At 44.7% G+C, this 23,119-nt stretch overlaps 2 protein-coding genes and 1 long non-coding RNA gene across 4 annotated transcripts; 2 read left to right on the top strand and 1 right to left on the bottom strand.

Annotated features, from left to right (window-relative positions):
* Positions 1–10,467: 10,467 nt before the first annotated feature.
* Positions 10,468–12,993, bottom strand: LOC114137879 (E3 ubiquitin-protein ligase parkin-like). The gene is made up of 9 exons (XM_028006711.1): positions 12,978–12,993; positions 12,547–12,656; positions 12,337–12,420; positions 12,148–12,263; positions 11,943–12,079; positions 11,811–11,872; positions 10,951–11,184; positions 10,759–10,876; positions 10,468–10,684 (listed from the first exon to the last, which is right to left on the bottom strand). Exons 1-9 carry the CDS (start codon positions 12,991–12,993, stop codon positions 10,581–10,583), a joined length of 981 nt encoding a protein of 326 aa, XP_027862512.1. The 3' UTR covers positions 10,468–10,580.
* A 438-nt stretch (positions 12,994–13,431) lies between these two features.
* Positions 13,432–16,543, top strand: LOC114137498 (uncharacterized). The gene is made up of 2 exons (XR_003594003.1): positions 13,432–14,059; positions 16,088–16,543. It is a non-coding gene; the product is annotated as an uncharacterized LOC114137498 (long non-coding RNA).
* Positions 16,544–17,327: 784 nt separating this feature from the next.
* Positions 17,328–22,985, top strand: LOC114138318 (transient receptor potential cation channel subfamily A member 1). Of its 2 annotated transcripts, none has more exons than XM_028007527.1 (19): positions 17,328–18,116; positions 18,179–18,246; positions 18,317–18,456; positions 18,568–18,654; positions 18,728–18,878; positions 18,952–19,113; positions 19,192–19,301; positions 19,376–19,485; positions 19,546–19,573; positions 19,924–20,015; positions 20,102–20,216; positions 20,290–20,460; positions 20,557–20,627; positions 20,712–20,879; positions 21,263–21,381; positions 21,461–21,665; positions 21,814–22,012; positions 22,089–22,147; positions 22,580–22,985. In XM_028007527.1, the coding sequence occupies exons 1-19, from the start codon at positions 18,052–18,054 to the stop codon at positions 22,857–22,859; spliced, it is 2,400 nt and encodes a 799-aa protein (XP_027863328.1). In that variant the 5' UTR covers positions 17,328–18,051; the 3' UTR covers positions 22,860–22,985. The 2 variants fall into 2 exon arrangements, with proteins under 2 accessions (XP_027863328.1, XP_027863327.1); XM_028007526.1 differs by having other exon boundaries at positions 21,814–22,018.
* Positions 22,986–23,119: the final 134 nt, after the last annotated feature.

The raw sequence follows: 23,119 nt of genomic DNA, 5'->3' as shown, positions 1-23,119 counted from the left end.
CTGCGAAATTGCCGAACCCGAAAGCTTCAGCTGTCCTAAAAGACTTATGCACAGATACTGGTTTGATAGATATTTGGCGACATTTACATCCTAAAACAAGGGACTATACATTTTATTCACATCCCCATAACTCTTATTCCAGGCTGGATTATTTTTTTATCCCCAAATCGCTTTTACACTCAGTTCAAAGCTGTAACTTAGACCCCATAGTCTTGTCAGATCATGCACCAGTATTTTTAAGTGTTGATCCAGTATTACGTATGCCTAGAACTTTCACTTGGAAATTCAATACCTCCTTTTTAGATAATAAATCCTTTTGCAACTTTGTCCGGAATAACCTATTGCAGTTCTGGCTTGACAACAAAAACTCTCCTGTATCTTCTGCTATGATCTGGGATGCAGCAAAAGCTACTTTGCGCGGCCATCTTATTTCTTACTGCTCTCACCAGAAAGCGGCTCTAGCGGAGAGAAGAAATAACCTTGAAAAAGAGGTGATTCGACTAGAACAAATACACAAACAATCACCAACATTGTCAAATTTAAAGGCACTAATGGCTGTTAAATCTGAGCTTAATATAGACTACACCCGCCAAGTTCAGAAATTACTACTTTATACTAAACAGAAATACTATGAATTTGGTAATAAGTCCAGTCACATGCTTTCTCATTTATTGAAAAATCAAGATAATAGTCGCTTAATCAATACGATAAGAACGCAAAACGAAGACGTCTCATATGACCCAATAATTATTAACAGCACTTTCCGGGATTTTTACACATCTCTATACAATACAGACATGGCTGACCCAGAAGATATCACCTCCTATTTGAGCAATATATCTCTACCTTCTGTCACGGGAGAGGATCGTGCTTTTTTAGATGCTGCAATCACTCCGGAGGAAGTTTGGGCTGCAATTAAATCTATGCCAAACGGAAAGTGTCCTGGACCTGACGAGTTTCCATTGGAATTTTTTAAGTCATTTTGGCCAGAGATTCAACCAATATTAATGCCCGCTGTTAATGACATTCTGAGAAATGGCATCCCCCCCTCGTGGAGACACGCTTCCATCAGTCTTCTTTTAAAAGAAGGTAAAAGTCCCCTGGATTGTTCCTCCTTCAGACCTATTAGTTTGCTTAACGTTGATTATAAAATTGTGGCAAAAGTTTTGGCCCGGAGATTGGAAAATATCCTCCCTAAAATAATAAACCCAGATCAGGCAGGTTTTATAAAAATGAGATATGGCACAGACAATATACGACGCGTTCTTAACGTTGTTCAGTACCTTAACACTTACAAAAAGCCTGCAGTAATTGTTTCCCTTGATGCCGAGAAGGCCTTTGACCGAGTTGAATGGCAGTTTCTTTTTCAGGTGTTACATAAATTCGGTCTGGGCCCAAATTTCATCAACCTGGTTAAAAGCTTTTATTCAGACCCAACAGCCTCAGTTAACACAAACGGCTTGATGTCTGAGCCCTTTAAGATTCATAGGGGCTGTAGGCAGGGGTGCCCCCTCTCACCCTTACTGTTTACATTGTTTATTGAACCTCTGGCCGAGATTATCAGGACTAATCCAGATGTATCTGGAATCAATATAGGCGGTAGAAATCATGTAATTTCACTATTCGCAGATGATGTACTTCTGTATATGTGCAATCCTGAGAAATCAATTCCAGCTATCTTGGAATCTATGGCCACGTTCAGTGCTTTGTCAGGATACAAAATCAACTTAGGAAAGTCTGTCGCCACCCCTTTCGGCATCCCCCCAGAATAGTTCATGCAATCTCCCTTTCAAATGTCTATGAGAGGCTTCAAGTATCTGGTGTAAAGGAAGAATTATTTATTAGAACTTTGAACAAAACGTTTGGCTCGTATCTTCCTTTAAAAGCCGGGTCCTCTCGGCGAGCAGCGCAGCTGTAAAACGAAACTAAACAAGGCGTGTTGACGTCACAGATCACAGAGTTTAATTCATACAAAGCAACGCATGAATCAGTTAACAAAGCTGCAGAGGTACAGAGATATGCATTTGATCACAAAATAACAGACAAGGAGAGACAGACAAACACAAAACACAGAGACAGACAAAGGCGCCCACGTGGAGAAAAATGGAAAAAACTCTCTCTATATTAGCGTTGCATGTACTTTATACTGAGTAGGTGTTTCCTCACTTTAATATATGCAAAGAAGGCGTTCTGTTGTTCAACCAATCAGAGACCTGTTTCGGCCCCCCAGAGAACCCCGGAAACTCCCCTCCTTACAACTCAGCTCTGTTCTCTGTCAAACCAAGCAGGAGGGAAAAAGCCCTTAATCCTGTGCGTACCACGCACGAATGTCCCCAGCACCGAAGTCCTGATATAAATCTCGCCGACTCCCCTGGAGTTTCTTCCTCCCACATTCCAGCTGCCGTTTCCATGGAGATGCTAATTTTATGGCTTTTGTGTGCTCTTAAGCAGACAGTGGAAGGCGTCTGTTTGTCTCCTTGGGCCTCTCTCTGGGTCCCACAAAACCTGTTTTTCAAATAAGAGTGCTTAATATACCTTTACACATGTTGTAAGTATTTTAGCACTAAAATAATCATTTTCCTTAACACTGGGTATTTTTGTTACACATGATCTGAATAATCTTTTTGGAGCTAATTATTCACCTCTAATTCAGAAGATAAAACACGATTTAATAAAATGGGCTCCCCTGCCAACGGAGCTATTACTGCTGGAGATGCTAGCTAGCTAGCTAGCATCTCCAGCAGTAATAGCTCCGTTAGCATCTCCTGTAGTAATAGCTCCGTTAGTGCTGCTTGTTTTTTTTTTTGTTTTTTTTAAATATTTGTTTATTGGTTTTTTTACTATATGTAAACATCAACAAAAGTAAACAAAAACAACCCACCCCAAATAAACAAGGAGCACAGCAGTATCAACATAGAATAAAGTTAAAAAAAAACCCATACATACAGCCCACATACACAAAGTACAGACAGACATTCCCAGGCAACATTCTAAGTAGTCAAAGCTCCCAGACAGCCAAGCGAACGATATATTAAATGTAGAGAAATAAAAAAAAACAAGTAAATTAATAAGATAAATAAAGATTACAGTCTCTGTAAGAAAGATTGTACTGGGTCCCAGATCCTCCAGAATTTGTCTGACTTTTGATGAAGATCATGAGTCAACTTTTCAACTAAAACAATATCAAAGATTTGTGAAATCCACATATCAACCGTAGGGGCCTGCGGTGCTGTCCATCTCAGTAATATGCATTTCTTGGCCAGAAACAAGAGGATTACAAGCAAATGTTTAGTATCTGCATTATATAGAATTTCCGAAGTATGATTAAAAAGACAGAAGGAGGGAGTCAGTGGGAACCGTTTACCAAAGATCTCTTGTATCATCAGATGAACTGCTTTCCAGAAAACTTGAATACAATTGCAAGACCAAAACAGATGAATAAATGTGCCCCTATGTATTTTGCATTTACGACAAAGATCTAAAGTATCTGGAAACATCCTCCGAAGGCGAACAGGTGTATAATAAGTTCGGTAGAAAAATTTAAAGTTCTGCTCATGTATAGAAACTGAGGTGCATTTGGGAAAAACCCTAATACAAATTTCCTCCCAATCTGCTAGATCAAACTTCAGCCTTAGATCATGTTCCCACACCAGCTTCATAGCATCGTAAGCTGAGGAGTCAGAGCCAGATAATAAACTATATATCTTGGAGATAAGTCCTTTTGGAGATTTGGTCATGACAATTATATTTTCTAACTCTGACAATCTTGTGCGTAAGTCTCCTGTTCTCCTGAGAGAGTTCACAAAATGACGGATCTGTAGGTATTTATAAAAATCTCTATTAGAAATATTGAAATTGGTCTTAATTTGTTCAAAGGATTTAACAGAGTCAGAGTCCAGTATGTCCAAAATAATTGACAGTCCCCTAGATCAGTGGTTCTCAAATGGGGGTACGTGTACCCCTGGGGGTACGTGGAGGTACTGCAGGGGGTACGTGAAGCTTTTCAAAATATCTTTAAAAAATCAGTAGGCTCCTCATAATAAGTCTTGGGAAAATTATTTTGTAAAAAGTTCAATAAAATATAAATGTGTGTTCATGCACTGAATTTTATATTCAGTATTTACAGGGTATTTACAGCACTGTACCTCTTTTTTATTCCAAAAATGTTTTGCCCGTGTCAGGGGGTACTTGACTAAAAATATATTTTTAAGGGGGTACATCACTGAAAAAAGTTTGAGAACCACTGCCCTAGATGACCATTCAGACAAACCAATGTTTCTAATCTCCGCTGGTAAATCTGGGTTCAAGGTTAACGACGACCAAGAAGAGAGGATGGGAGAGATATTAAGATGTTTCTTCACATCTCGCCAAGCCAGCAAGGTATTATAAACAATAAAGTTGCTTCTGAGATGGGGTATTTGGTCTATGCCACTTATAAAGAAAAGAGAATTAAGTTTGCTGGGGAAACAGGATTGGGATTCCAGATCTAACCATAAAGAGTTACTTCTATTCATAAACCAATTTGAAATTATTTTAAGTTGTGCTGCCCAATAATAAAGTTGCAGGGATGGTAATGACAGACCTCCAAGATGTTTTGGCTTAGTTAATATAGAAAACTTAACTCTTGGGTGTTTGTTGTTCCAAACAAAGCGAGATAAATGAGAATTTAGTGACTTAAAGTGTGCAGGAGATAAATAGCAGGGAAGATTTTGATATAAATAGTTAAGTCGCGAGAGAATATTCATTTTTATAATATTGATTCTCCCTAAGAAAGAAGTTGGCAGGGGAGCCCATTTTATTAAATCGTGTTTTATCTTCTGAATTAGAGGTGAATAATTAGCTCCAAAAAGATTATTCAGATCATGTGTAACAAAAATACCCAGTGTTAAGGAAAATGATTATTTTAGTGCTAAAATACTTACAACATGTGTAAAGGTATATTAAGCACTCTTATTTGAAAAACAGGTTTTGTGGGACCCAGAGAGAGGCCCAAGGAGACAAACAGACGCCTTCCACTGTCTGCTTAAGAGCACACAAAAGCCATAAAATTAGCATCTCCATGGAAACGGCAGCTGGAATGTGGGAGGAAGAAACTCCAGGGGAGTCGGCGAGATTTATATCAGGACTTCGGTGCTGGGGACATTCGTGCGTGGTACGCACAGGATTAAGGGCTTTTTCCCTCCTGCTTGGTTTGACAGAGAACAGAGCTGAGTTGTAAGGAGGGGAGTTTCCGGGGTTCTCTGGGGGGCCGAAACAGGTCTCTGATTGGTTGAACAACAGAACGCCTTCTTTGCATATATTAAAGTGAGGAAACACCTACTCAGTATAAAGTACATGCAACGCTAATATAGAGAGAGTTTTTTCCATTTTTCTCCACGTGGGCGCCTTTGTCTGTCTCTGTGTTTTGTGTTTGTCTGTCTCTCCTTGTCTGTTATTTTGTGATCAAATGCATATCTCTGTACCTCTGCAGCTTTGTTAACTGATTCATGCGTTGCTTTGTATGAATTAAACTCTGTGATCTGTGACGTCAACACGCCTTGTTTAGTTTCGTTTTACAGCTGCGCTGCTCGCCGAGAGGACCCGGCTTTTAAAGGAAGATACGAGCCAAACGTTTTGTTCAAAGTTCTAATAAATAATTCTTCCTTTACACCAGATACTTGAAGCCTCTCATAGACATTTGAAAGGGAGATTGCATGAACTATTCTGGGGGGATGCCGAAAGGGGTGGCGACAGACTTTCCTAAGTTGATTTTGTATCCTGACAAAGCACTGAACGTGGCCATAGATTCCAAGATAGCTGGAATTGATTTCTCAGGATTGCACATATACAGAAGTACATCATCTGCGAATAGTGAAATTACATGATTTCTACCGCCTATATTGATTCCAGATACATCTGGATTAGTCCTGATAATCTCGGCCAGAGGTTCAATAAACAATGTAAACAGTAAGGGTGAGAGGGGGCACCCCTGCCTACAGCCCCTATGAATCTTAAAGGGCTCAGACATCAAGCCGTTTGTGTTAACTGAGGCTGTTGGGTCTGAATAAAAGCTTTTAACCAGGTTGATGAAATTTGGGCCCAGACCGAATTTATGTAACACCTGAAAAAGAAACTGCCATTCAACTCGGTCAAAGGCCTTCTCGGCATCAAGGGAAACAATTACTGCAGGCTTTTTGTAAGTGTTAAGGTACTGAACAACGTTAAGAACGCGTCGTATATTGTCTGTGCCATATCTCATTTTTATAAAACCTGCCTGATCTGGGTTTATTATTTTAGGGAGGATATTTTCCAATCTCCGGGCCAAAACTTTTGCCACAATTTTATAATCAACGTTAAGCAAACTAATAGGTCTGAAGGAGGAACAATCCAGGGGACTTTTACCTTCTTTTAAAAGAAGACTGATGGAAGCGTGTCTCCACGAGGGGGGGATGCCATTTCTCAGAATGTCATTAACAGCGGGCATTAATATTGGTTGAATCTCTGGCCAAAATGACTTAAAAAATTCCAATGGAAACTCGTCAGGTCCAGGACACTTTCCGTTTGGCATAGATTTAATTGCAGCCCAAACTTCCTCCGGAGTGATTGCAGCATCTAAAAAAGCACGATCCTCTCCCGTGACAGAAGGTAGAGATATATTGCTCAAATAGGAGGTGATATCTTCTGGGTCAGCCATGTCTGTATTGTATAGAGATGTGTAAAAATCCCGGAAAGTGCTGTTAATAATTATTGGGTCATATGAGACGTCTTCGTTTTGCGTTCTTATCGTATTGATTAAGCGACTATTATCTTGATTTTTCAATAAATGAGAAAGCATGTGACTGGACTTATTACCAAATTCATAGTATTTCTGTTTAGTATAAAGTAGTAATTTCTGAACTTGGCGGGTGTAGTCTATATTAAGCTCAGATTTAACAGCCATTAGTGCCTTTAAATTTGACAATGTTGGTGATTGTTTGTGTATTTGTTCTAGTCGAATCACCTCTTTTTCAAGGTTATTTCTTCTCTCCGCTAGAGCCGCTTTCTGGTGAGAGCAGTAAGAAATAAGATGGCCGCGCAAAGTAGCTTTTGCTGCATCCCAGATCATAGCAGAAGATACAGGAGAGTTTTTGTTGTCAAGCCAGAACTGCAATAGGTTATTCCGGACAAAGTTGCAAAAGGATTTATTATCTAAAAAGGAGGTATTGAATTTCCAAGTGAAAGTTCTAGGCATACGTAATACTGGATCAACACTTAAAAATACTGGTGCATGATCTGACAAGACTATGGGGTCTAAGTTACAGCTTTGAACTGAGTGTAAAAGCGATTTGGGGATAAAAAAATAATCCAGCCTGGAATAAGAGTTATGGGGATGTGAATAAAATGTATAGTCCCTTGTTTTAGGATGTAAATGTCGCCAAATATCTATCAAACCAGTATCTGTGCATAAGTCTTTTAGGACAGCTGAAGCTTTCGGGTTCGGCAATTTCGCAGAGGAGGACCAATCCAGAGATGCGTTCATTACGCAATTAAAGTCACCAGCCAAAAAACCAATTCCTTTGCAATGATGGTTAAATAATAAGATCATTCGTGACATAAACTGAGGCGAGTCATCATTAGGAGCGTATACATTGAGAATAGTTATATGTTGTCCATGGATCGACCCTGTAATTAGAATAAATCTCCCCTCTGAATCCTTCTCCTCATGCTCCAGAATAAAAGGAAGGTTCTTGTGTATGAGAATGGCCGTACCCTTCTTATTTTGTGAATGGGCGGAAAAATATACATTACCTACCCAGTCCCTTTTAAGTTTCAAATGTTCTGTAGCAGATAACCTAGTTTCTTGTAATAGTGCTATGTCAAGTTTATTTTTTTTCAAGAAAGACAAAACCTTCTTCTTCTTGATCACATGGCCCAGTCCCTGTACATTCCAGGTAACAATCCTAAGAGAGCCAGACATACAAACTATAAGGGCAGAAAACAGCTCTTAAACCCTGGGTGTCATATTTGAATAGGTTGGGCTGTACATAGACATTTGTGTATGTATAAAAAAGAGAAAAAACACATTTAGGTTCCTGACATTTAACATAAAAACAAATAAAATAAATAAAATACTGAATCTGCAAACAGCAGCATTCACCCTCCCCTATCCTGTCCCCAAACGACAGAAAAGAACAACCCAAAAAGATGTCACTAACGTTTCCAAACAGCATACAACTCCCGATTCTAAGTTCCCTAACCCTAACCCACAGCGACAACTGGACGCTCAAAACACCATCCGTGGTCCAGGCAAAAAAATGAAATAAGATTTAGCCACAGTGAGAGGCCTCCCAACATAGTAAGTTCAAAAAGGAGAAAAAGTGAAAATGTTTTTTAGGTCTCAGCGTGGGTATAAAGTCCATCTTCCTCCAAATTTCCTGAATAAAGCAGGAAAAAAGAAACAATAATAAACAGAATGCCTCATTTAAGCGAGTCCAGAAATGCAGCGGCAGCCTCAGATGTATCGAAAAAACGGATTCGCCCCTCATGAAGACATCTGAGGCGAGCGGGATAAGCGAATCCAGGGTATTTGTCGCGGCGGATCCGCTCCTTCACCACAGCACCAAATTCTCCTTCTCCTCAGGACCTCCGCCGACAGGTCGGGGTAGAATCTCAGTTGAGAGCCGCCATGGAATATGTCACGCTTCTTCTTTGCTGCATTAAGCACGGCCTCTCTGTGCGAATATCTCAAGAAACGAACCAGGATACTTCGTGGTGGTTTATTCGGGGCCGGAGCAGGAGCTAAAGCCCTGTGGGCCCGTTCGGTCTCCAATGCTGGATGATCAGCTGGTAAACCGACCAAGGTCGGTAGCATTTCTTGGAGAAAGTCCACAAGAGGAGTGTTGCCCTCTACTTTCTCTGGTAAGTTAATGATTTTTAAGTTTTTACGCCGACCACGGTTCTCCAAGTCATCTATTTTTAGCTGTAGCTGTTCCACTATCTTCTCCATGGCGGCCATGCTTGTCCCGTGGGCGCCGAGGCTGTCCTCCGTCCCGGAGATTCTCCCCTCGGCCTCCTCCATGCGTTTTTCCAAGTCCGCCGCTCTGCTAGAGAGCAGCGACAGGGAGCTCTGGACCGAACCGACAGAGGCCCTTAAATCGCCCAATGCGACATCAATAGTATCGAGTCGGGTGCCGATGGATGCATCCATATCTTTCATCCGGGAGGCCAACGACTTTACCTCAGATAAAATCAGCTCCATTGTAGTTTGGTCGGCTAGCTCCGAGACGCTAGCATTAGCCTCACCCTGACTTGATTCCTTCGGGACGGTTTCCTTCTTGGTGGAAGAACCCGGCGGGGAAAAAATTGGGAAATCTTTTTCACGTTGTGATCGAGGCATCCCCGAAATGTTTCAAAGTAGACAAGAACGAGTTTAACTGGAGGAAGATGTAAAATTATTTTTAGCCTGGAGCGGAGAAGAGCCTCAAGCGTCCATCTTGGTCCGGACCCACGTCAGTGCTGCTCGTTTTTGACGTTTCTTCCAGCGTCCAGTTCGGATGGCGCTAACAGCCACACCTGACCTTCATGGGTCCGGTCGGATCGGTGATGTCAGTACCTTAGGCAGTATAGCTCCTGTTAGCATCTCAAAGACCGTCCGGCTCTGCCTGTCTCAGCACGGCGTTTATTTTTAGCTCGTTAAGGTAACGATCACCTGTTAGAGCCTTCGTTGGTTCTGCTGTTATAAATGGTTCAAAGTGTGGAGAAATGTCCAGGGTCCAGATCAGGTCCTTCGTTGTGTTCGAAGTTAGCCTTCCTGTTTCCTCTGTAGACTGCAGTACAGAATGGATCTGATGACATCATCAACCCATCGGTGGAAAAATGGCGACCTCCATGGTTGACAAATATAACAAAAGATGTACATTTTTGAAGTAATTATGAGTTTTGGCGTATCACAAACAGCAATATTTTAGATAATAGGAAAATGACAACATATTTAGGCAACATGTTCAACTAATGTTGGATCCTTTAATGGAAGATTGAACCAGTTATTTGATTTAAGTTTATCCTGTATATATTGTAAAAACTACAATACAAATCACTTTCTGCATTATTTTTCTGTCTCTGTTAAATAAACCCTGATCCTCCCTGAGTTTTATCTTTAGGTTTCTGATTAACAGCTCTTTATTTTAAATATTGATCGCCTCATCTTAACATGAGTTCAGCATCATAAATGCTACACTATCCTGCAGCTTGATAGGTAAATATGTCAACTAACATTAAGATCAATATTAAGGAATATTCATTTCCCTTGTTATTCACATGGTGTTCAAATTTTCCACATGTGATAAAGTGTTTTGTTCATGTGATCATATATGATCAGATTTTTTCCATAAACAATATTGTTTTTCTTGCTATCTGGGTATTTTTCCGTAAATATCCCGGACCGAGAGGAACGCTGTTGGACGTCCAGCTGAGGACAGCTGACTGTCTCAGACACAGGGACAGACGCAGTCGGGTTCTCACATTTTATTCTGTTATTTACACTCAGGGACAAATCCACAGTCTGAACCGATGATGGACGGAGCCACGCCCCCCCGGCGGTGGGCGGAGCCTGGCCGCAGCATCTATCCAAACCAGTGGTTCCCCATGCACTCCCTGTTCCAGGGGGCGCCGCAGAGCCAGCACCACTCCGCTCGGCATTGGGTACACTGCATGTGCATGCAGCCGCCTGCAGGGGGAGACACAGGCAGCCTTCAGTGCTCACCTGGTGGACAAATGGGCGGGCTCTGGGGCGGAGCTTACCGTTCCTCTCCACAGGTACCAGGCAGCGCGGGCAGCGCCGGGTCGACTCCTGGATGAGCTGCAGAGACGCCCGGTCCCACCTCCCTCTCTGAGACGCCTCGTCCTCCACCACGAAGCCCTGAGGAGAGGGACCGCCTTCATCACCTCCATCATCATCGTCATCATCATCATCATTATCATCATGTGACTCACCTGGCAGGCGTCCGCTGGGGGCGGGGCCGCAGGGCCCTCGCACGGCCCCTCATGGAAGCCCTCCCTGCAGTCCCTGCAGAAGACGAAGCCACAGCCCAGCAGCCGCCGGTCACACTCCACCTTCCTGCTGCCCTCAGGTGGTAGAAGCCCCGCCCCACAGCCAGGTGAGGGGCACAGCACGCCGCCGGCGGTCAGCAGACACTCCTCAGCGCCGTACTGCTGGTAGCGGCCGTACTGAGGGAGAACCACAGGGGTCAGCACCGGCCCACACAACCGAACCCCCAGCTGAAGATGGTTCACCTGGAAACACCTGGACAGGAAGTGATGCAGCTGAACAGAGACCTGATCTCTGCTGGTCATCAGTTCCTGTCCTCACCTGTCTGCAGGTGTTTCAAGTGAACTATAGGCACCTGAAGGTTTGAACTGGTTTGAACTGGTTCCATTTCGGGACTGTTCAGCAGACAAAGTCTCTCTGCATCACTTCCTGTTCTGTTGTTAGGGTTCGTCCTTTTCCCTGGTAACTAAGATCCCTCAGTGTTCATTCCCTCATCTTCCTCATCTTCCTCATCTTCCTCTGCTCCAGCTGCCCCGCCTCCCTCTGACCGGCCACACCCCCATCAACCTCCCACTGCTTCCAGTGTCTTCGCCTCTGATCCAGGTTCTGCTTCCTCCGTTACTTTATTTCACCTCCATATTTATTCAGCTGAACCTCAATGAGTCACCAATTCTGGGGTGACCCGAGAACACAGGAAGTACTTCCTGGGCTGACCCCGAGAATACAGGAAGTACTTCTTGGGGTGACCCGAGAATACAGGAAGTACTTCCTGGGGTGACCCTGACTCTTTCTGTGGTGGAGTCACCTGATTGTCTCCCAGGATCCTGAAGTGATGTAACTCTCTGATCAGAGAGTTTTCACAGCCAGCTGCAGAGAGACAACAGGAAGTCAGGCACATCACCTGTTGGACCCGCTCCCTTGAGGCTCCGCCCCTAACCTGCACATGGCAACGAGTATCCAATCACAGCGTCATAAATAAACTGCCGCTCGTTGAGCCGCGTCTGGCAGTAGCGCTGGAAGCAGTCCAGGCAGATCACATGACGGTCCGAACACTGGAAGACCAGAACCACGTCCCTGGAGACGGAGACGGGGTGAGGAGGGGGGCGGAGAGGGACGGAGGGAGAAACAGGTGAGGACGTTACCTGATGTCGGTGCAGCCGATGCAGGGAACGCTTCTGGTGTTGGACAGGACGAGGTCCAGCGCCACCGAGACGTCGTCCTCTGACGTGGGGTGAGACGCACATTTCATGTAGAACTCCTGCCATCAAGGACCAATCAAAGTTAAGAGATCAAGGACTTCCTGTCTGAAACTCTCAGGCCCCGCCCCTTACCGCCTCATTGCCGTGGCAACCTTCAAACTGACAGACGCCATGAATCCGTCCAGGCAGGAGAACATCATCCCAGCAGGAAGGACCCTGAGAGACAGACACACAGAAGGGTAACAGCACGTCCTGCTGGCTGCCAGCAGGAACTGCAGCAGGACTGGAAATACTACACAGGAAGTAGTACACACACAGGAAGTACTGCAGTTCCGTTCTCACCCTGCAAAGCGTCAGCGTCATCTGTCTGCAGCGCCGACAGCGAACACGGAGTTTCCCTGACTGGATGGATGAGCAGCGCTTACAGTACACGAAGAAGGTACTACACACACCTGGAGACAGAGAACACATACCTGGAGACACAACACACACCTGGAGACAGGTGTGTGTTGACCTTTAGGAGTCAACACACACTCCTGCCATCCACCCCAGAGTCAACACAATTTATTTTCAATTAAAACTCTTAAAAGATTTTAGGGCTTATTGGGTTTTGATTATGTTGTGTAGCTAAATATGATCACTTGTTTATTTCTGTTTCTGTTATTTCACCAGTACTGTGAAACCACTACCGACATCAAACAGAGTGTTGGTTCGTCAACAACCGGACTCAGAGCTACAGAAGTTCTTACTGGGTCACGCAGCCGCAGTCCGACCACAGGTGAGCGTCATTCATCCCTTCATTTATGAAGCTGAAGGCAGCAGCAGCTTCCTCTGTTTGCTACTCATCTTCATCACCTCTTGTTATTTCAATGCGCTCCGGTTCAAATGAAAAAGTATGGAGTTATATTTGCTTCACAATTATTCAATCAAATAAATAAAAAAATTATGTCAAACAAAAAATAGAACCGTTATCAAAACTTTTTGATTTGCAAAAAATATTTTCTTTTCAAACAAAAAAACTTATCTCAATAAAAAAAATTAAACTGGTCAAAACTTTTAGAATTGTAATAGTTCTTTTAAAGTTTTAAAAAAATTGTTTTTTATTAAAATCACTAATTTTTGTTTGAAGAAGTGAAAACGTTATTTACTTTTATTTGCGCATGTCAGAATTTTTGGTTGAGACTAAGTTTTTTTTATTCTCTTTTTTTGGTTCAATGGGGACTGTCTTGCAGTCGGAAGGTTGTAAGTTCGATTCCAGCTTCCTACTGCCACATTTCGACGTGCCTTTGGGCAAGGTACTTAACCCCAAATTGCGTATCAGTGTATAAATGTGCGAATGGGTGAGAATATGAATGACTCCAGTGTAAAGCGCTTTGAGTGGTCAAAATTACAGGAAAACTGCTAGACAAGTTCAGTCCATTTACCATTTGAGCACAACGAGTTTTGCTTGCCATTCTTTGGCGTCAAATTTATTTGACGATGTTAGACGTGTTCCTATTGGTTAGCGCTGACTAAAGAGGATGACGAACGATGTAAGACGTGTTCCTATTGGTTAGCGCTGACTAAAGAGGATGACGAACGATGTAAGACGTGTTCCTATTGGTTAGCGCTGACTAAAGAGGATGACGAACGATGTAAGACGTGTTCCTATTGGTTAGCGCTGACTAAAGAGGATGACGAACGATGTAAGACGTGTTCCTATTGGTTAGCGCTGACTAAAGAGGATGACGAACGATGTAAGACGTGTTCCTATTGGTTAGCGCTGACTAAAGCGGATGACTCCGACTCCCTGGACCTCAGAACTCCGTCCCGAACTGCAGGGCTTCGGTGACGGGACACAGAATGTGACTGAATGGTTAGTAATCTTCACAAAATGACACCGTTTGTTAGCTACTAAAGTGTCCATCCTTTTTTTCAAAGAAGAAATCTTACACAATTTATGACGACAGTCACATATTTTGTCTGCCGTGATCCCCAGTAGCATATCCTGCTAGCTAATGTTAGCACTAGGTAAAGTGCATAAACTAGGCTTAATTTTCAGGCGTAATATTCGCCTGTCTTTATGTTAAATTCGTTAACCAGCGCACCTTTGTCGAGTTGCGAGTTTGTTTTTTTTTACTGTTAATTGGTGTGTATGTAGTGGGTTGAGAAAAAAAGGTTTAAAAAAATCAATAAATAAATAGAAAATACACCCCCTATTTTTCTATCGGAGTTGGTCTTGTCTTTTGTCTTTGTTTTTTTCCTGTGTGTGTAGACGTGTTTGTTGTGTGCGTGTGTCTTCTTGCCAGTGGGGGCGCTCTCGCGCCGCTGTGGGTCTAGCGAGGAGAACGAGTTTCCTGGCTCTGGGCATGCGCGGCTCAGAATAAACGAGCTCTGCCAGAGTAACGTTGTTTCAACTCGCTTCCTCTGTGATCCACAGGTAAGATAGAAGGCCACTCTCATAAGCCATGTAAAATGATCTGTACATATATAAAGATTAATTTCGGAGTCTATTGTATAACTTACATGTATAATTGCAAAGTTTTGTATTGCCGTTGATCTGTGTCGGCGTGTAGCTTGCTTTTTGTTGTTGGAGCCTTGGGGATTTTTAAATTTATTTATATCACTTGATCGGTCAGTATTGTTTGGGTAGCATTATAATATTTTTGTTTCTTATAACAGTGTATTTATTTGTGGTGGGCTTGATCTCTTTTGTGGCCGCTGTAACAGTTACAACTGACAGACGTTAAAAAAAAAAACAGTTGTAACTGACAAACGTTGGTGTTTACTGTGTGTTGTAGATGGAATGTTTTGTTCAGTTGGGATATGTTAATTTAGGATTAGATTTTCTTAATTTCTTTTGCTATTATGTTATTTTATTTTATTTTATTTTACTTTATTTTATTTCTTTGTGGAAACTCCGGATGTTGTTGACTGCATTTGAATTGTATTGTGGTTGTGTTTGTTTAATTGAAAATGCGCGGCTCAGAATAAACGAGCTCTGCCAGAGTAACGTTGTTTCAACTCGCTTCCTCTGTGATCCACAGGTAAGATAGAAGGCCACTCTCATAAGCCATGTAAAATGATCTGTACATATATAAAGATTAATTTCGGAGTCTATTGTATAACTTACATGTATAATTGCAAAGTTTTGTATTGCCGTTGATCTGTGTCGGCGTGTAGCTTGCTTTTTGTTGTTGGAGCCTTGGGGATTTTAAAATTTATTTATATCACTTGATCGGTCAGTATTGTTTGGGTAGCATTATAATATTTTTGTTTCTTATAACAGTGTATTTATTTGTGGTGGGCTTGATCTCTTTTGTGGCCGCTGTAACAGTTACAACTGACAGACGTTAAAAAAAAAAACAGTTGTAACTGACAAACGTTGGTGTTTACTGTGTGTTGTAGATGGAATGTTTTGTTCAGTTGGGATATGTTAATTTAGGATTAGATTTTCTTAATTTCTTTTGCTATTATGTTATTTTATTTTATTTTATTTTACTTTATTTTATTTCTTTGTGGAAACTCCGGATGTTGTTGACTGCATTTGAATTGTATTGTGGTTGTGTTTGTTTAATTGAAAATGCGCGGCTCAGAATAAACGAGCTCTGCCAGAGTAACGTTGTTTCAACTCGCTTCCTCTGTGATCCACAGAAATTGGTTGCAAAGGATTCATGTGCCTTTGCACCGGTTGATACTGGCTCAGATTCCCCTAGGTCTGGTGCCAGTAACATGTACAGTATGTGTCTTGCATTTAGTTTTATTTCGACTTATATTTAATTTCCTGAGATATCGGCAATTTATTTTCAATTAAAACTCTTAAAAGATTTTAGGGCTTATTGGGTTTTGATTATGTTGTGTAGCTAAATATGATCACTTGTTTATTTCTGTTTCTGTTTTTCAGGTTTGCGTCATGAAACTTCTTGATGCGTTTCTGAGCCATGATTGAGATGCTGTATGATGTTCAACCAGAGCAGGTTGAACCCCCTGAGACCTTTCTGAGGTTAAATGACCTTTCCCTTGGATCCAAACACCTGGACCTGTTGACCGCTACCGTCCATCGGTCAGCTGGATCGTCACAGCGTTGACTAACTTTTTATTTACAGTAAATTAGGATCTGGAAACCGGAGGACCAGACATGCAAAAATCTATCTGCAGACTTTAACGCTGCAGTGATCCTGCACTGAGCCGAGCCGCTGCTCTTCTCCTCCACAGTGACGAGTTTTCATCACCAGTAAAGACAAACAAGTCTGACATCTGAGTAACTGCTGGGAAGTTTATTAAATATTCACTATTCATTTTGTTATCCTGTTGGTACTTACAATAAAATTTAATCTCTTTTGTAATATTCTGCCCAATAGGAACATGTCTTACATCGTTCGTCATTCATTCGCACATTTATACACTGATACGTAATTTGGGGTTAAGTGCTTTGCCCAGAGGCACATCGACATGTGGCAGGAGGAAGCTGGAACTGAACCTACAACCTTCCAAGACAGTCCCCATTGAACCAAAACAGGAGCATCAAAAAAAACTTAGACTAAAAACTTAGTCCCAACCAAAAACTTCTGACATGCCAAATTAAATTTTATGTTCTGTAATTCGATCTAAACAATTAGAAAAGTTTATTGACATTAATGAATTAAAGTTCTTTGGCGCTCGGGCCCCAGCTGAGGACATCGAGCTGTGATCTGCAAAAAGCTCGGATGAGCATTCCTGATGCTGATTAGGAATGTCATCCCCGGGACCCGACTCTGGTGGTGGAGGTCGGTGAAGGATGAGAGCCTGGAGAGCCTGGAGAGTGAAGGTGGAGAACGGGCGGAGGTGGGTTGAGCGCGGCTGGAAAGTGGAAGATGCCATGGATGGAGGTTCTCATCAACTGGGGCTTGGTCGGTGATTGAACGTGGCGTGGTCCGGCGTTGATAGGTGGTCGATGATGAGCGGGACGCGCCGATTGGATGATGCGGGTTTGGCTAAAGAGTCTTCCAGTTTGAATTTATGTCTAGGGTTCATATAACTTTTTCACTTCTTCAAACAAAAATGAGTGATTTGAATAAAAAAAAGCTTTTTAAACTATTTTTTTTGTTTAAAAAAAATTACTACAATTCAAAAGGTTTTGACCAGATTCATTTTTTTAATTTAAATTTCCTTTTTCCAAATCCCAAAGTTTTGATTACAATTCTATTTTTTTTTATTGAATAATTGTGAAACAAATTTAACTCCATAAAAAAGGCTTAATAACCTAATAACTTAAGGAGCCAGGCAGTTGGACCATTACACGGCGTTTACCCAGAATGCATTGCAGTGTGAAAAACATGGCGACATTCCTGTGAAAATATTAACATTTAAAAAACTAAATAACCTACAGCATTATTACTGATAAATATTTCCCAAATAAAGTGGATTGTTACAACTAATCCCTTTAACCACAAACATTTCCAAATAAGTTGATGATTAAATTCATTCAAAAATGTCCGTATGCTGATAAAGATCCTGCAGACGCAGCAACACTGCGGCTCAGTTTAACCACCTACCAATCCATAAATCCCCTGCTGCTCCTGCAGCAGGAGACAGCAGCAAAGGTCATCATTACATCACAGTATGACATCATAGATGGCTAATGACATCATGAGGGACATCCTGAGCTGCTTCAGGACCAGTGAAGCAGCTCAGGTCCTGCTGTCCCCTGGTTTCTGCCCGAGCGTCTCAGAGACGTTGTCCCCGCCCTGCCGTCCGTCCTCCACCCTCTGATAAGACCAAACCTTTGAGCCGATGATAAGCAGCAGCCGACCCGTCGGACCTCGGCCCAGAGACGAGCGGAGGAACGACCGGGAGGACAGGAGGAGACTTGACTGGTAACCAGGCGGAATGGACACAACTGGCAGAACCGGGACCACCCAGGTCCATCAGCAGGTTGGTCCATCTAGACTGGTTCTGGTCTGGTGCTGGTTCTGATCTCTGAGTGTGTGCAGGTCCGGCCGGGTCCAGAGGCGTCCCGGTCCGAGTCTCGGTGGAGGTCGTATTCTCGGAGGCGCCGGAAGCAGCGAAGCAGCCTGTTGACAGGTGAGCTCAGGTGAGTTGGGTTTGTCATGCCTGAGGACCGGCTGGTGGACGTTTCTGTCCTCATGTCCAGGTGTTCACCTGGAGGCCAGGTACACAGGTCTGGCAGAGGAAGACGAGACTGACACGACTACCAAACTCCAGAAGCACCTGGACAAAAAACTGCTGGACCACTTCAGACATCTGGCAGCCAGCAACCAGGACACCGACCAGGTGAGACCGACCAGGTGAGACCGACCAGGGGAGACCGACCAGGTGAGACCGACCAGGGGAGACCGACCAGGTGAGACCGACCAGGTGTTCAGGTTCTGTCTCTGTGCTCAGGTGGACCTCCAGTTTCTGGATGAGGTGATCTCAGGCGGCGCCGACCCAAACTGCTCAGACAGATACGGACAGACCATCCTTCATGAGGTCACAGCTGGTGGATTGGTTTACCTGTCTGCAGTACTGAGCTGTGCAGCTGAACCCAGGTGTGTTTCCTCAGGTGTCCAGAGCGTGGAGCGTAGATGTGATGCGGTTCTTTTTGGACCGCGGATCGGATCCTCTGGGCTCGGATCGGTTCGGAGTCACAGCGCTGCACGTGGCCTCTGCCCTGGACTACGAGGACATGGTCCAGTTCCTCCTGGACCAGGAAGGTCGGTGGGTCCAGGTAGAGGGGGGATTCTGGTGCCGAAGGTCCGGTACCAGCTCTGTGTGTTCTGTTGTCAGCCGATCCGAGCGCCCGGACTCTTCTGGACCAGCAGACCCCTCTTCACTATGCCGCCAAGAACGACGCAGTCCGATCCATCAAGCTGCTGCTGCGCGCCGGCGCCGCCATCAGCTGCACCGACTACAAGCAGCGGACGCCGCTGCAGCTTGCAGCCAGCATGGGTGATCATTACATCACAGTATGACATCATAGATAGCTAACGACATCATGAGTGACATCATCAGTTCCTCTCCTTCCAGAGCGCAGTGAAGCAGCTCAGGTCCTGCTGGAGCTTGGAGCGAGCGCTGGGGTGAAGGACTCTGACGGACAGATGTGCATCTCTGCTCTGATTGGTCGGATGAGTCATGTGGTAACTAAGCCCTGCCCCCTTACACAGAGCTCTGATTGGTCTGGGGTTGCTCAGGTAACTTGTGTTGTGTTCAGGCTCAGGAGGCGCTCCGTCAGTTCCACGTGACGGACAGAGTGACCAGACAGGAGTATTTCTACCTGAACCTGCTGGAACCAGAGGCTGGCACACCTGGGGACCCATCAGGTAGCAGAGCCTCCCCTCTGTCAGGTGGGACTCAGACCGCCAGACTAAAGACTGTCTCTGTTGCAGGAATCAGTGAACCAACCACCCCAGTAAGTAGACCAGACTCTGAGATTATAGATTACAGATAACCTGGGATTTTGGTAGGAGTTCGTCCCTCAGTTTTCAGGTTCGATTCCCTCTTTGTCTGCCTTTGCCATTGTGTCCTTGGGCAAGACACTTCACCCTCCTGGCCAGCTGGTGGTGATAGAGGGCCCAGCAGGGTGCATGGCGGCCTACAGGTATAGGACAATCACAAGGATCCGGAGAAGGCCACTAGGGAGGGAGGTGTCAGGGTCCCCACAGTCCATCCTCAGAGGACACCGTCCAGAAGGAATGGTTCTGGATGGTTCTGGTTTTAGATTTGGTTCTAGGTCTCAATAACATCTGATGTCGTCATCAGCTGCAGGTTGTGGTTCTGGAGGGGAAACTGGACCTCATCATGAATCCCGTCTTTCTCAAGCTCATTGAGATCAAATGGAAACTGTATGGCAGGTGAGCTCTTTCCGATAGACTTTACCTGGATCGCTGCTGTCTCTCATTGGCTGGTGGGTGTGACATCATGACTCTGCTTGTGGCAGGTTGGGTGCGTGGATTCTCCTTGTCCTCAACTTCCTGCTCAATGTTTGTTGGACGACTGTGGCCATTTCTATGTCTGTCTGCCAAGACTCACCTGATCGCTACACCTTTCCCCAGGTGAGCTGTCTGTGCCTCCCACCTGTCTGAGTCTCACCTGTGTGGCGCTAACCGGTCTCACCTGTCTGTCCAGGACTGGTGGCGTGTTCTGCTGGTGGTGCTGGCGCTCCTGCTGACCCTGGAGGAGGTGTTCAGGGAGATCCAGGACATTGTGTTGTCGAGGAGGAAGCTCCACCTGCGACGGAGGTGGATGGAGCGGCGTTTCCAGGACGACCTGCGCTGCTCACATCCCATGTGGCCTCAGGTAGGAGATGTGATGTCACTCTGACTCTGCAGGTTGATCACAGGAAGAAGCTGTGCTAAGTGGAGCGGTCCTGGCTCCGTGGTGTCTGTGTTTCAGGAGAGACAGTATCTTCTGAATCAGACCAGGAGGATCCACAGGATGAGGGGCAACTACAGCCGGGACCGCTGGTACCAACACACACACACACACACACACACACACACCTGGTTTCTCTCAGTAGGATTCATTCAGGTGTTCCTACCTGCTCTCAGGAATGTCTTTGATTGGCTGGTCTACTCTCTGCTGACGGCTTCCTTCTGCACTCACTTGGCCGACGTGTTGCAGCCGTCCGTCCTCCTGCACACACTCAGTCTGCGCCTCTTCTCCATGTCCATCATCTTCCTCTGGCTGCGACTCATGAAGCATGTCCGAGCCTTCAGGTACAAAGCTCTAGCTGGAAGACCGGCTTCAGAACCGCTCTGTCTGGGGTCGGTCCTACAGTTCTCCTTCCTCATGTTGAAGTCTTCCAACAAGCCACCAGCATCTGCAGCTCCAGTTGGAGCTTTGGGGGATGGAGGCACAAGCTAGTCCAGTTAGCCACTGGTGTCCTGAACATCCAGATGAGTGGATCCTTCCAAGGTTTCTGAGGAACTTGCTGAGGATGTTTTAGAGCCATGTGAATCAGGTAGACCGGTGTCGACCACATGCAGGACACCCAAACTGTCCCAGAACAGCGTCCATATTGGTTCTGCTTGGTCCAGCCTGTCAGATGAAGCATGTTTAATGTGTAGCAGAGCTGATGCTGAGCCGTGCTGCTCTGCAGGTTAATGGGGCCCTTCATCGTCATGCTGGGGAACATCGTTGGGGATGTGATGTGCTTCCTGTTCCTGTATGCTGAGATCTTCATCCCCTACGCCTGCAGCTTCTGGATCATATTCGGAGGTCAGAACATCAGCGGGTCCGACTTTGTGAAGGTTCTGAGTTCAGCTCTGCTCTGACAGAAACTGTGTTGTGTTCTCAGGAACGCCCTCCGTTCCCAGCATGCAGTCTGTCTCAGGTCTACTCTACAGCCTTTACCGGATCACTCTGGTGGACGAGTACGAGTACGCTGCCATGGTAACTGTGGACAACATCATGGCTCCTCTACTATGTGGAACATTCCTGGCAGCGTCCTCCATCTTGTGTATCAACCTCCTGATTGCACTACTAACTGACACCTTCCAGAGGTCAGAGGTCACACCTGGACTGGTCTCAACATACAGACTGTAACCTAAATGACCTGAAAAGACATTTAAACCAACAACATAAAAGCTATCGACTGACTTGCTATTGATTGATTGATTGATTGATTGGTTGGTTGATTGGTGGTTTCAGGGTGCATGATAACTCCCGGGCTAACGCCGTGATGCAGCAGGCCGCCGTCATCCTGCAGGTGGAAGACTCCATGCCCCACCTCCATCATTTCTATGACAACCAGTACATCTCCACGCACTGCTCTCCACTGGGCGAGGCCTGCGATAACGTCTCAGTGAGCTCCTGTTACCACCATCAGTTTGGACAGGTCACAGGACAGGTGAGGGTGGGTATCCATACATTTCCTACTTCATGTCCCTCCTTCCCGGGGCATGATGGGATGGCTTGTCCTGCAGGAGACTCTGGACCAGTTCCTGGTCCTTCAGAGGGAAGTGGAGGCAGCCAGCAGATCAAGGTGAGAACTGTCATGGTTTGAGTTTTTCTGTGTATTAATTTTGAGTTTCCTCTGTTTCTGAGTCTCCATGTTGTCCCGTCTCCCCTTGATTAGTTCCCAGGTGTGTCTCATTCCCTGATTACCTCCTGTGTATTTAGTGTCACCTGTGTCTCTGTGTCTTTGTCGGGTCCTTGTTGTGTGTTGTCGTATGTCCTGTTGCTACCAGTGCTGAGCCTCTGCCTTCCGCTCTGCTGTGCTGCCAGGATTTTGGACTGTTTTTGGATTTGTTTGCACCTTGTTCTCAACCTTAAATCACCATAATCATTTCATCCTGGGTCTGCTGCGTCTGCCTCACCATTCACACCACCGCACTTCATGACAAGAACACCAGGACACACAGAACAGGTCAGTGCTAAACTAAACAGCAAGTCTGACCTCCAGTCTCTCTGGCAGGTTCCCAATAGAACAACACCAGCAGAACCAACAGCTTCAGGTCCAGGAGAACCATGAGCTTCAAAACCTCCCCATCCAAGAGTCTCAGACAGCTCAGAAACAGAAGCTTCAGGGACCAAAAAAACATCACAACCAGAGCCAGGAGAGCCTAGAGAGACAGAACCAGCAGGTCCAAGATCCCAAGAACCTGCAACAGGAACTCCAGGCCGTTCAGGCAGAGCTGAAGGAGCTTCGATCTCTGGTCCAGCAGCTGGTCCAGATCAGGAATGACTTTGTTTGAGACCAGCTTGAACCTGGTATCTAGTCTATGACCTGATGAACCACGAAGGTCCATGTGGACTTACTGACTGAAATGTTCTTGATTTCAAATGAAAAATAAAGACCGAATGAAGACAATGCCACATAATGAGTTTCGAAGTTTGACTTATGAGGTAATACTTCAGCTGAATAGGGGAATCATTTGTTGACGCGCCAGCTGATCAAAACTTAAATCCAAGCTGCAGTTAAAATGATTTTATTTTCCTCAATATCATCAAAAAT

Source organism: Xiphophorus couchianus, chromosome 22 (genome assembly GCF_001444195.1).
Source record: "Xiphophorus couchianus chromosome 22, X_couchianus-1.0, whole genome shotgun sequence".
Taxonomy (NCBI): domain Eukaryota; kingdom Metazoa; phylum Chordata; class Actinopteri; order Cyprinodontiformes; family Poeciliidae; genus Xiphophorus; species Xiphophorus couchianus.
The sequence above is the reverse complement of the archived record's forward strand: the minus strand, read 5'-3'. Positions and strand labels throughout refer to the sequence as shown.

Bases quoted from the DNA above. Each gene is read 5' to 3' on its own strand.
- LOC114137879 (XM_028006711.1), bottom strand. The intron at 12,421-12,546 runs GTGAGAACGGAA...TCTGTCTCTCAG, and splicing joins TGACGCTGACGCTTTGCAGG to GGTCCTTCCTGCTGGGATGA. The intron at 10,685-10,758 runs GTAAGCTCCGCC...CTCCCCCTGCAG, and splicing joins GGTACCTGTGGAGAGGAACG to GCGGCTGCATGCACATGCAG.
- LOC114138318 (XM_028007526.1), top strand. From the start codon at position 18,052: ATGGACACAACTGGCAGAACCGGGACCACCCAGGTCCATCAGCAGGTT. The intron at 19,574-19,923 runs GTAAGTAGACCA...TGTCGTCATCAG, and splicing joins TCAGTGAACCAACCACCCCA to CTGCAGGTTGTGGTTCTGGA. The intron at 21,666-21,813 runs GTCAGAGGTCAC...TGGTGGTTTCAG, and splicing joins CTAACTGACACCTTCCAGAG to GGTGCATGATAACTCCCGGG.